Source organism: Protopterus annectens, chromosome 10.part0, assembly GCF_019279795.1.
Source record: "Protopterus annectens isolate FY-2018-M chromosome 10.part0, PAN1.0, whole genome shotgun sequence".
NCBI classification, from domain to species: Eukaryota; Metazoa; Chordata; order Ceratodontiformes; family Protopteridae; genus Protopterus; species Protopterus annectens.
In genome coordinates this window covers 1658639505-1658653434 of record NC_056744.1, presented here as the reverse complement: position 1 = coordinate 1658653434, position 13930 = coordinate 1658639505, and the positions used below count along the sequence as shown (strand labels likewise).

General features: G+C 41.7%; 1 protein-coding gene across 1 annotated transcript in view; it reads left to right on the top strand.

Annotated features, from left to right (window-relative positions):
- Positions 1-13930, top strand: part of LOC122814386 (zinc finger protein 723-like) — a 135873-nt gene that overhangs the window by 99930 nt on the left and 22013 nt on the right. The window contains exon 5 of the mRNA XM_044086969.1: positions 9523-9642. Coding sequence (XP_043942904.1) covers positions 9523-9642 — 120 coding nt within the window. The remainder of the gene's footprint in view (positions 1-9522; positions 9643-13930) is intronic.

Genomic DNA, 13930 nt, shown 5'->3' with positions numbered 1-13930 from the left:
CAGTAGGCCAAGGTAGTTCAGGAATTGGACTTCACTTTGCAAATGCAGTCTAGTACTATTACATACTGAACAAGAATAAAGAACTCTATCAATGCCTTTTGATAATGAATGCCAAATACTAATTATCTTTCTCTTCTCTTAGTGGATGTGGATCCTGGGTGACCACAATGCTAAATCTGAATTTATCCTTGTTGTAAGGAAGCAGGAACAACAATTTTAGGACCTTTGAAAACCGTCATCTTCCATAAACAATTCATCTTTGTAAGGAAAATACGCTTGCACCTCAGGTGATACACTAGATTGCTTTGATGGCCATCCAACATTAATATAATGATTGAGCTTCTGTGAAATTAGATCAATCTGAGTGTGATCTCTTAACTCAAGTCTAGTGGTGGAAAATTATGCACTGACATCACATGAAAGTCAAAATTCTCTGCATCAACCTGTTCTGTTGTACTTCTGTGTGATCTGGAATCAGCCAGATAGAGCAATTTGCCTTTAGTGTAGACCAATTTGAAACTGTACTTTTGCAATTTGAGCATCATTCTTTGTAATTTCGCTGGATTGGAATGGATAGGCTTCTTTAGAATAGTAACTAGAGGTTGCTGATCAGTTTTAATCTGGATAGCGCAACCATAAATATAATCATGAAACTTGGAACATGCAAATACTATTGCCAAAATCTCTCTCAGTTTGAACATACTGCATCTCAGTTTGGGTTAGTGTTCTAGATGCATAAGCTACTGGTCTGCCCTCTTGAAGTATAACTGCACCTGGCCAAGTTTTGAAGCATCACAGAAAAGAATAATTGGCTTGTTGACATCATAGTATCTTGGGGTGGCATCTTTCTGCTTAAGGTCTTCAAATCCCTTCTGATGATGTTCCAGCCATGACCATGCAACATTTTTGCATGTTAGCTCTCTAAAAGATACTGTCAACTCACTGAAGTCTGGTATAAATTTGCCTAAATAATTGACCATGCCCAGGAAATGCTGTAAACCTTGTACATTGTCTGGCACTGACATTTTTAGAATACCTGCTTGCTTGGACGGGTCAGGTCTCAAGCCTGCACTTGTCAACAAACGACCTACATACGTAACTTCTGGAAGTCTGAATTTGTACTCCAGAGGATTGAGCTTTAAGTTCACTTTATGTGCTCTGTCTAGAACTTTCCTGAGGTTTCTGTCAGGCTCTGCTTCACCATTGCCTCCAATCAGTAAATCATATACTATTATGGCACAAGGATAACCCAAACAAATTTCCTCCATTGCACTCTGAAAAACTTCACTTGCAGAATTTTTTTTCCAAATGGCATCCTTAGGAATCTGTATCTGCTAAATGGTGTACCAAAAGAAGTTAGAAATGAGGATTTGTGATCAAGCAACACTTGCCAAAATGAACTCTCTGCATCCAAAACAGAAAATATAGTGGCATTCAGTATTAGAGCTGCAGCTTCTTCGACTGTGCACATTGGACGATAGGGTCTCTAATGCTTTGTTCAAATCCCTTGGGTCAATGCCTATTCTGATTTCATCTGAGCCTTTTTTGTGAGCGGATACCATGGACGACAGCCATTCAGTTGGTTCTCTGCTGAACAAATCACACCTTGCTGCATCATTTTATCCAACTGAGGTTTAACTTTATCTTGCATAGCTATTGGAACTCTTCTTGCTGGTCTGAACACTGGAGTGACCTCTGTGTCCACCTTCATGGAATACACAACCGGAAGCTTGCCCAATTTATTCATAGGTTCATACTAGGCTATCTGCCCGAGGGCATTTATAAGCCTAGCCCATAGTTTTGTGGCTTACGCCACCCCTTTAGTTTGGAGAAACTATGCCCTTTATTTTGCTGTGCCTCTATCTAGCAGTGACACTGAGGTAACCCCTGGGGTGTATCTGCGATCCCCCATCCATTGGTCAAGATTCCTCTTGAACAAGGCCAGCGAGGTGCTCTGTCTCACATAGACCGGGATATTGAAAATATCCGCATACTCTGAGAAAATGGCTTTGGAGAAGTTAGAATTCAGAACTGCACTCACATGAAGAACTTCTTTAGCAAAAGAAAGCAGATTCATTCTTAAACTATCTTTGAGACCCAGTAAAGATTGCACTGGTCTTTGGACTACATAGAATAACAAGTTGTAACAGTTCCTGGCCAGATAACACAAAAGCATCACTTGAATTTCTTCACCTCCATAAGCAACAAGTCTCACACTGCTGGTTACATTGAGTTGTTCATTTGTTCTCACTCTTACAAATGTGTCTGCTGATATAACATTATACTTTGACCCAGCATGTACTTTGACCTCTGTGGATTTTCCATTGGTCTGGACAGTACAAAACACTTCACTTCTTGTTAATAAGTTCACTGTGTCTACTCTTTCACCAAGCACTGATACACCATAGGTTGGTACTAGGCTATTGGCCCTAGGGCCTATCAAGCCTAGCCATAACAGTTCCCTGGCTATTTCTTCCCACATTATTTATTTCCCTGGACCCCTGTCTAGCAGGGCAACTGATGTGATCCCCGAGGTGAATTTCCTATCTCCCATCCAATCATCAAGGTTCCTTTTGAAGAGGGCCAAAGAGGTGCTCTGCTTGACATGTATGGGCAGTCTATTCCAGAGTATGGGGAGTCTCTGGGTCAGGAACCTATCCCTCCAGCATGTTTTGTTAATTGTATGACAAGGTTTAGATCCCTGGAGCGTGTGGCTCTGAGGGATTGGGATTTCTTTAAGTGTAGCATGTCCAACAGCTCTGGGTTTGACATGGCTTTGTATGTTAAGCTTCACATATCGTCTACTCGGAGTATATCTGGAGTTCTTTTAGACGGTCAGCATAGGACATCTGCTTTAGGCCTGTGATTCTTTTAGTGAGGTATTTCTGTGGCCTTTCCAGTTGTTGCAGATGTCTTGAGAGGTACATACCAAACGGGGCGTTGCATTCTATAATGGGGCTAATGAGGAATGAGTACAGTGGGGCAATGACCTCCTTTTTTCTGGATGAAAAGCCCTTAGTGATGAGGTGTGCCACATAGAAGGATTTCCTGACTGTTGTGGCAATGTGGTTATCGAAGGTGAGACCACTGTCTACCTGTGTCCCCAAGTCTCTTATCACACTTTCAGTGTTTAGTGTACTGCCACCTATGTGGTAATTCATGGGTACATGTTTTTTCCCAAAGGGGATAACTGTACATTTCTTGGCATTGAGCTTGAGCCCATGGCTCTGGCATCAAGCATCTGTTTCTGTAAGGCCCTTTGGTAAAATATCCACATCATTTGGGGATTCAGTAATGACTCCCAGTTTGCAGTTGTCTGCAAACGTTGTTAGCCAGAGTCCCTTAGTGTTTGCCTTTACTTCAAAGAAGTAGATGCCAAGCAAGAGCGGTCCCAGGAATGAACTCTGAGGTACCCCACTTGTCACTTGTCTGGAGCTGGATTTGGATTGGACTACTTTTACAGTGTAGGTTCTGTCATTAAGCCAGTTGGCAACCCATCGAGTGACGTAGGGATTAATGCCCAGCCTAGTAAGTTTATCTATGATTCCAGAGTGGGGGATGCTGTTGAAGGCCTTGGTGAGGTCCAGATAGACTGTGTGGACTGCCTTACCCTCATCCACAGCTCTGGAGATCGATACAAAGAAGTCATTCAGGTTCAAGGGTCAAGATCGGCCCTTCGCAAACCCAAACTGGGTGGGGTCCATTGTCTGAAGATTGCCAATGTCTTTGTTTATAAGTTCCATGATAATACGTTCCATGGCCTTACAGATAAGGCTCATCAGACTGATGGGGAGGTAGTTCCTGAGATCCAAGGTGGATCCCCCCCTTGTGGAGTGGGATAACTGTAGCTGTGCGCCACTAAGTGGGCAAGAAGCCTGAGGTGAGGCTATTATTAAACATGACAATTAGGTGAGATGCCAGTTCACTTTGTAGTTCATGTAGTATGCAGCCGGGGATGTCATCTGGTCCCATGGATGCTGTATTCTTAGCTTTGGAGAGTGCGTTTTTTTGCCTGTGTTGCCATGATTACCAGAATTTGGCAATCTTTCAGTATTGAGATGGGCCCTTTAGGGGGTGAGGGGGGGGTAACTAGCTTTGGAGGAATTTTTGAGGGATCTCAGCTTCTTACTGAGGCTGGTATGGGAGTTTTTTGCATCCTGGGATTTTCCTCTTTTCTGAAACAGTTTCTTCCTTCTGTTGTAAAGTTTGTTTATGGCAGGGGACCACCAGATTGACTTCCTTTTTTTTGGAGGAGAGCATCTTGGTACTATTTGGGATGGCATGATTCATGCATGAGTGGATGTGCTGATACAGTGCCTTAGTATAGGATTCAGCAGTCACACTTTCAGTTCCCATCTGCATGGATGTCATGAAGTTTACCACTTCTGACTTGAGTAGCATGAAGCTGGCTTTAGAGAAGTTTTTTATAGAGGTTTCCTTACTGGGGGGTGGGGGTGGGATGCGGATGTCAAGGGTGATTAGCTTATGGTCAGATCTGAACAACAAGGGGGTGACCATAGGTGTGGAGCATCGATTTCCCATGTTGGTAATGACCAGGTCTAGGATATTGGAGCCACTGGTGGGACTATGGATTAGTTGATCCAGGGCATTGGAATTTATGAATTCCAAGAACTGCCAGGCAAAGGTGTTGGTACACGAATAGTTTTCCCAGTTAATGGCAAGATAGTTGAAATCACCCAGTATTAGGGTGTTTGGTTGTATCGTAATATTTTCCAGAATGTTTAGAAAGGTGTAGTGAGAATCTTGGGGCATGGTGTGGGATCTGTAGCAAGCTACAATTTGGATTGCAGTTTTACCTAGTGTTAGTTGCACCTGGAGAATTTCAGATGCATTGTGTTGGGCAACTAGTCTGGTGGTGTGAATATCCTTGGTGAATATGGACACTACTCCACCTTTAGTGTTTCAGTCCTGGTTTGATGGCCGAAAAGTGTGGTAAGAGTTGAAGCCTGGTATTGCAGGGGTGCTCTCTGGAGCCTTGAAACAGGTCTCAGTTACTGCACAGATATCGATGTTCTCCATTTTTAGGAGTGCCTCCAGAGAGTGCATTTTGAGGTTTAGACTTCTAGCATTGAGTAGTATTACCTTCAGATTTTGCATGTTTCCATCTGTTACGGTGGTGGTTTTGTCCTTTGAACCTTTCCTAAAAAAGGCACTATAGGGGTGGCAAGAGCCTTAGCCTGTAACCTGAATCCCAGGGGCGACAGGTGCAGACCATCTCTGGCAAAGCATCGTAGTCTGTCGATCATGTTGTCCCAGGCATACAGATACTGGATCCCCTTTGAATGACACCAGAAGTTTAGCCAATTGTTCAAGTCAGTCATTTTGTCCTTATACTGTGGTATCATTCTGGGCAAAGGCAGGATGCTACTCAGGGCTAGGGTCATACCATCCTGGGCAACATGATCCGAGAGCTCTTCCATGTCTCTTTTTATGTAGTCCAGGGAGGTATGTCTCAAGTCATTCACTCCAACATGGACAATGACAGAGTCATATTTGTACCTGTGGAGTGACTTGAGTGCATGCGTTATGTGGCGGATCCTGGTACCAGACAGGCAGCTGACTGTAAATTTCTCCTTGTTCCACCTGGTGAGTGGGACATCAGTGTGCTTGACTATACAGTTACCTATGACTAAAGTGTTGGGTGTGCTGTCTTGCCTTAGGGGCTGCTGTTGGGTGGCACACTGGTGTTGTGAGCTGTATGACACTTTGGTTGCGATTGGTGTTTGCGTTTCAGCTTTGGAGGTCCTTGTTCCTTGGGCAGGTTACTTAAGGGCCTTCACATATGTGGGCTTAGTGTTGCTATGTGTGGGTGGTGGCGGTGTGGGTTTAGAAGGGGTATGTGTTGCTTGAGGTGTAGTGCGGGTGTTATCCTTCTCTTTTTGACTGTCTAGCATAATCTTGGGTGGAAAGAGCTTTGCTTCCAGTTTGGCTATCTAAGTGCATCTCTCACAGGTTATAGTGTTGGGTGCTAGGAGGAGAGGAAGATTTGATGTTTAATTTCATCTTCTCTAGTAGTGACATCAAGAACCCTAGACTTTATCCAACAGTTTGGCTATGTGAAAGGTAATTCTTGTCTGTTCAATCTGGTAATCTTCTTCAGAATAGTTACAAAGGCTGTAGACAGTGACTATGTGTTACACGTGACATACCTTGATCTGGCCAAGGGCTTTGACGCCATTCCCCATGCTGGCATCATACAGAGCTAAACACTTTAAAAATAATTCCACATGTGGTAAGATGGATAACAAACTGGCTGAAAGACAGAACCCATACAGTGTGGGCAGCAGGTGCCTCAGCAGGAAGAATGAAAGTGATCAGTTGTGGCTCAAGGAGAGAGAGAGAGAGAGATAGACGATCTCTGGTTAACAAAGATTGTAAATGACAGCAGACAGGGCTCTTGTCAAGTGATACCCTAATTTTGACCTCTCCCTAGTAAATTTGTGGTGCACTAATATCATGACTTTTGTCCTTTATTATATTGTACAGACAACATGCTGCAACAAAACAAAAATGTAGTCAGTGCCTACAATCAAATCTTAGTTGGATAATTCTCTCTCTTTTGATCATATGATAATGGTTGTCAGGAATTCTTTCTATTTAGCACAGTAATTACTAGTGGAATATCTTTAAGGTATAAAGTTAAAACACTCCCTTGTATGTGGCATTAGTCAGACTAATTACTGAATACAATGCCTCCTTCTGAATGCATCTCACCGAATATATCAGCTGAAAGATCTGAAAGGTTCCTAGCAAAAGAGATTAGAGGCCTGAAGTCCATAAGCTATTAAGGGAGGCTGCAAGTTCTGTCCTATTATTTAATCCCCTTCCCCACCCCAAGACACCCTCCTACTGCTTACCTAATTGCAGCTCTGCCTGTAGTACTACTTATCTGACTTGTGTTTTCCTGTATTAACCACGTCATCATGTTTGTCTTATTGCACTCACGACCTGCCATCCCTTCCTTTTTGTTCCTTCACTATCTTCATCAGCTGCTTTGCATACTTATTTGCATAGAAACTCCCTACTTCTGGGCAGCCATACAGTAACAAATTAGTATACCTGTCTCTGTATCCTCACTTGTTCCCCCTGTTACAGGTTCTTGTCTGATAAATTCTATTACTCATATATTCAGTCTGATATCTAGAATATTCCTTTTCGTACTGCTCTTCTCCCACTCCATCCTTTTACACGGTCCCTGTACTCCTAACTCATCTATTTCTGTTTGCCTCTTTTGTTTTCTTTCTAATAATTGCATGATACAACTTCATATTTCTTTTGTGCGTTTCCCCTCATATGGTTAGCACTGACTTGTTAAGGATTAGTAATACCTAAAGATGTTGTCATTTCCAACCATATGGTTAGCACTGACTTGTTAAGGATTAGTAATACCTAAAGATGTTGTCATTTCCAACCATATGGTTAGCACTGACTTGTTAAGGATTAGTAACATCTAAGGATGTTGTCATTTCCAACAATATGGTTAGCACTGACTTGTTAAGGATTAGTAATACCTAAAGATGTTGTCATTTCCAACCATATGGTTAGCACTGACTTGTTAAGGATTAGTAATATCTCAGGATGTTGTCATTTCCAACCATATGGTTAGCACTGACTTGTTAAGGATTAGTAATATCTAAGGATGCTGTCATTTCCAACCATATGGTTAGCACTGACTTGTTAAGGATTAGTAATATCTAAGGATGCTGTCATTTCCAACCATATGGTTAGCACTGACTTGTTAAGGATTAGTAATATCTAAGGATGTTGTCATTTCCAACCATATGGTTAGCACTGACTTGTTAAGGATTAGTAATACCTAAGGATGTTGTCATTTCCAACCATATGGTTAGCACTGACTTGTTAAGGATTAGTAATACCTAAGGATGTTGTCATTTCCAACCATATGGTTAGCACTGACTTGTTAAGGATTAGTAATATCTAAGAATGTTGTCATTTCCAACCATATGCTTAGCACTGACATGTTAAGGATTAGTAATATCTAAGAATGTTGTCATTTCTAACCATATGGTTAGCACTGACTTGTTAAGGATTAGTAATACCTAAGGATGTTGTCATTTCCAACCATATGGTTAGCACTGACTTGTTAAGGATTAGTAATATCTAAGAATGTTGTCATTTCCAACCATATGCTTAGCACTGACATGTTAAGGATTAGTAATATCTAAGAATGTTGTCATTTCTAACCATATGGTTAGCACTGACTTGTTAAGGATTAGTAATATCTAAGGATGTTGTCATTGCCAACCATATGGTTAGCACTGACTTGTTAAGGATTAGTAATATCTAAGGATGTTGTCATTTCCAACCATATGGTTAGCACTGACTTGTTAAGGATTAGTAATATCTAAGGATGTTGTCATTTCCAACCATATGGTTAGCACTGACTTGTTAAGGATTAGTAATATCTAAGGATGTTGTCATTTCCAACCATATGGTTAGCACTGACTTGTTAAGGATTAGTAATATCTAAGGATGTTGTCATTGCCAACCATATGGTTAGCACTGACTTGTTAAGGATTAGTAATATCTAAGGATGTTTCATTTCCAACCATATGGTTAGCACTGACTTGTTAAGGATTAGTAATATCTAAGGATGTTTCATTTCCAACCATATGGTTAGCACTGACTTGTTAAGGATTAGTAATATCTAAGGATGTTGTCACTTCCAACCATATGGTTAGCACTGACTTGTTAAGGATTAGTAATATCTAAGGATGTTGTCATTGCCAACCATATGGTTAGCACTGACTTGTTAAGGATTAGTAATATCTAAGGATGTTGTCATTGCCAACCATATGGTTAGCACTGACTTGTTAAGGATTAGTAATATCTAAGGATGTTTCATTTCCAACCATATGGTTAGCACTGACTTGTTAAGGATTTGTAATATCTAAGGATGTTGTCATTGCCAACCATATGGTTAGCACTGACTTGTTAAGGATAAGTAATATCTAAGGATGTTTCATTTCCAACCATATGGTTAGCACTGACTTGTTAAGGATTAGTAATATCTAAGGATGTTGTCATTTCCAACCATGTGGTTAGCACTGACATGTTAAGGATTAGTAATATCTAAGGATGTTGTCATTTCCAACCATATGGTTAGCACTGACTTGTTAAGGATTAGTAATATCTAAGGATTTTGTCATTTCCAACCATATGGTTAGCACTGACTTGTTAAGGATTAGTAATATCTAAGGATGTTGTCATTGCCAACCATATGGTTAGCACTGACTTGTTAAGGATTAGTAATATCTACAGATGTTTCATTTGCTTCCCCGTTGCATCTGTGATGACTAATGTAGTTCTGTTACCATCTGCAGTAATGTTCAGGGTCTGTATGACAAACATCTGTACATTATCCTGTTGTTAATATACACTTTTTGAGTTTGAATGTTGTGTCTTCATTCCCCTACTAAAGTGATCCTTGTCCAGTTGTGATAGACTAATTAGTAATTATGTTTATATATTTATATGCAGGATACAAAATTCCTCCAAAGAAGTTATTACAGCTATTTAAAGCAGATGAAGTTCCAAAGGATGTTGTGATGGGAATAAATATCACGAAGCAGAAGGATCATTTTGAAGATAACTCCAACAGTATGTAAATAATTTATTAATTGTATTTTACTTAAATTTGTTCTTTTTAACTGATGTTTTAAATATTTTAGGAAAAGTGAAAACGTGCATGATGTTAGAGGACTAAATGGTGTGACATAACAAGGAAAATTCTGATAAGATATGTTAATGTAAATATGAAAAGCTAAGATCTTTTTAAAAGAAAAAGGATTATTCCGTGACTGTGGCACTTGATCAACAGTTAGTGTGTGGAAGACATGGACATTACAGAAAAGACTGCTTTTCCAGTTTTGTGTAAAATAGTATAAAAATGCAGAATTCGGACTTTGCAGACACTTGTAGAAGACATTGCTATTGACTTCATTGAGTTATATTTTTACTTATCTGCAACCATACTAACATAATTGGCCATGTACATGTCCAGATGGAAAACAATCAGAAGTTTGTTTTTTCCTTCTGTAGGACAAGCCCTATTCACCCCATGTTATGGACTTCATGCCCCCCCTACTTATATGTAATACTAACTCCACTGTTACACAACCACAGAGACAAGAGAAAACTGTAAAACACAGCAAATCATTGCCAGCTCTGTAATAGAAGCAGTGTCGGTAATGATTCTCTTAGAGAAAATAAGATTTTATGAGGTGCAAATCCTCCATTTATGATCACCAGCTACAGCTTCATCCACTTTACACTTAGCCACAATTAGGGAAGCCATCAGATTTTCCTCTCTATTTCCTTTCTATTGGGTGACACTGAAATCAGATGACACGTATGTCACTAATGCATTGGGGACTGGCCACTGTTTCAGTGATGCACCATCTGCGTTAATTATACAAAATAAGAGGTTTGGATATGTCGAGGTTAATGATGTCAGTGATCATGTGGAACTCTGTATAAATACTGCTCATTAATTTAGAATTCCTACATACACTGTTTGCAGTTTGTCGTACATAATGTACTGCCTTTGCAGTCTTTCTTGTTCTTCCTTCAGAAAGCACAATAAAAACCTTTTTTTTTTTGCATCAGCTGAACCCCAGTAAACCCCCACATGGTGGACACCTAATACTCAAACAGATACAGTGTGAGGGATATACTTACCTAAAGGCATTGCAGGGAAAGTTCTCACATGAAGTCAATGTTAACTACAAGTAGGTTATCAGTAGTACACAACATCAGTCGCATGCATTATAGATCAAACACATAGATATCACTAGTGATACCTGCATTGCTTACTGTACTAGTTCCTTGTTTCACTTGAAAGAAAGTTACTGTTTGTCGTTTTTGCATTTAGTTACTTGTAACATATTGCACTCAAGTTACCTGGCACTTGCTCACTAAAGCAATTATATAAGTCAGCACTAAAAATTAAAAGCACTACACCTTCACTCCCCACTGGCCCTTGTTTTCAATTATTAAGGAATTCCCAATATTATTCTAGCATGTCCAAAGGTCAGTTGTCAATCTCCTCTCCGGTCCAGCTGGTGAATCTGGGAATCTTGAGGCAATGTTATAACTGCCTCATGTACACAGACAACCCTCTCCTCCTCCCACATAACACAAATACTTGCGAGAGATGCAGCTATTTAGCCAAACTGGAGGCTGAGCTCTCTCAACTCAGGACTGGCAAGACCAGACAGGAGGAGAAGGCAACTACACACACCACAAAACCAGCCTCACATAATGCTACCACACCACTGAGTCAAACACATAAACACACAAAGACATACTGAGGCTCTGAGTAAAATTTACCTAAACAGCAGAGGCCTCCAAAGCAGACACCCAAACAACTGCTACCTCAAGACACCCCACAAGCAACACATAAACCACAAAAGCAGTGTGCAAAGCAGTCACAGCCCTTAAGGCCAAATACAACACCAAACATACTTGTCATAGGTGACTCCATAGTCAGACACACTGACGTCCCACTCACCAGGCTGAACAAGGAGAGGGTCACAGTAAGCTGCCTATCGGGCACTAGAATCCGCCACATAACACAAGCACTCTGGTCACTCTATGGCAAGTACAAATATGACACAGTCATTGTCCATGCTGGTGTGAATGACCTGAGACGTACCTCCCTGGACTACATGAAAAGAGACATAGAGGAGCTCTCGGATTATGTAGCCCAGGCAGGTATGACCCTGACCCTGCGCAGTATCCTTCCTTCACCAAGAATGATGCCACAATATAGAGACAAGATGATCAGCTTTAGCAATTGGCTTAATGTCTGGTGTCATTCAAAGGGGATCCAGTGTCTGTCTGCCTGGGATGACATGCTTGACAAGCCACGCTGCTTCGCAAGAGACGGCTTGCACCTGTCACCCCTGGGATTCCGGATATTGGCTAAGGCTCTTGCCACCCCCATAGTGCCTTTTTTAGGCAAGGCTCAAATTCTAAACCTACCACCCTAGAAAACAAAATGGGAAGAAACTGAGGGTAATGCTGCTCAATGCCAGAAGTCTAAATCTCAAAATGCACGCACTCGAGGCCCTTCTCAGTATGGAGAACATCGATGTCTGTGCTGTAACTGAAACCTGGTTCAAGGCTCCTGAGAGCACCCCGGCACTATTAGGTTTTACCTCATATCATGCGTTCTGGCCCCAAAACCCGGATCACACCACAAAAGGAGGGGGTGTATCCATATTCATAAAGGATACCCACACCTCCAGGTTGGTGGCAACGCACGAAGCTGCGGAAACCATCCAGGTGCAACTAACCATAGGCAAAACTGCTCTACAAATTGTAGCATGCTACAGGCCACCCTCTCAAACTCAGGAACCCCACACAGCCTTCCTGAAGACACTGGAGGGTATAAATGTATCTCCAAACACCATCATATTGGGTGACTTCAACTACCCGAATGTAGACTGGGAACATTACTCAAGCCCTAACTTTCTAGCCCAACGGTTCCTGGAGTTCATAAATTCAAATGCCATGGAACAGCTAGTCACTGTTCCCACGAGAGGAGAAAATATACTAGATCTCATTATCACAAACATGGGGACAAAATGTTCCACACCGGAAGTATATCCCTCATTGGTGAGATCTGATCATAAACTAATCTCACTGGAAATCCACATCCCGCCCCACCCCAAACAAAAGACCACAGTGAAGAACTTCTCTAAAGCAAACTTCACACTACTCAAGACTGGTGTGGTATCCTTCAAGGCCCCTGAGCCAGTGGAAACCACAACCCAAGCTGCGGAAGCCCTTACAAATGCCTTCTATGAACACCTCCAGGACTGCATGGATCAGGCAATCCCAAATAAAACCAAGACTCTTTCCACAAAGGGCAAACGTCCAGTCTGGTGGACCCCAGCCATTAATAAACTTTACAATAAGAGGAGAAAGCTATTACATGATAGAACAAAATCCATAAAAGGGAAGTCACCCCTGATCATTATTAGTAAAAAATATGAGCACTCATAAAATCAACTAAGGCCAATTTTGAGAGAAAAATTGCCATGGATTCAAAGGACAATCATAAGGCCTTTTTCAGCTATGTTAGGAACCTGGGTGGAAACTCCCAGATATGCTCAGAATTAGTCCAAAATGATATAAAAATCACTGAACCCACAGACATTGCCAACATACTGGCAGACAGGTTCAGTGCAAACTTCACCCCTCTCCCCTAAAGGAGAGATAACTATCCCAGCAGAGTGTAGCCTCCCAGACAGCTCAAATGCGCAGGTGAAAGCTGCTCTCTAAAGCTAAAAACACAGCATCAATGGGACCGGATGGTGTCCCCGGCTGTGTGCTACACGAGCTAAATGAGGAATTAAACCCGCACATAAGGCAGCTGTTTAATCTCAGCCTTACCACAGGATACGTGCCCAAGGAGTGGCGTACGGCAACTGTGGTCCCACTCCACAAAGGCGGTTCCTCTACGGACCCTGGTAATTACCGCCCATAAGCTTAACAAGTCTAGTCTGCAAAGCTATGGAGAGGATCATAATGGAGCTCATAAACAAAGATATAGGGACTTGCAGACATTGGACCCGACCCAGTTTGGCTTCGTCAAGGGCAGATCATGCCTTTTGAACTTGGTCGACTTCTTCGAAACAGTCACCAAGGCCATTGATGAGGGAAAGGCAGTCCATACAGCCTACCTTGACCTTGCAAAGGGCTTTGACACAATACCCCACTCGGGTATTGTAGAAAAACTTACCAGCTTAAATGTAAACCCATATGTCACAAGATGGGTTGCAAACTGGCTTAAGGACAGAACCCACAGGGTTAGAGTTGCTGGCGCTATGTCAGACTCCAAGCCGGTCACAAGTGGTGTCCCACAGGGCTCGGTCCTTGG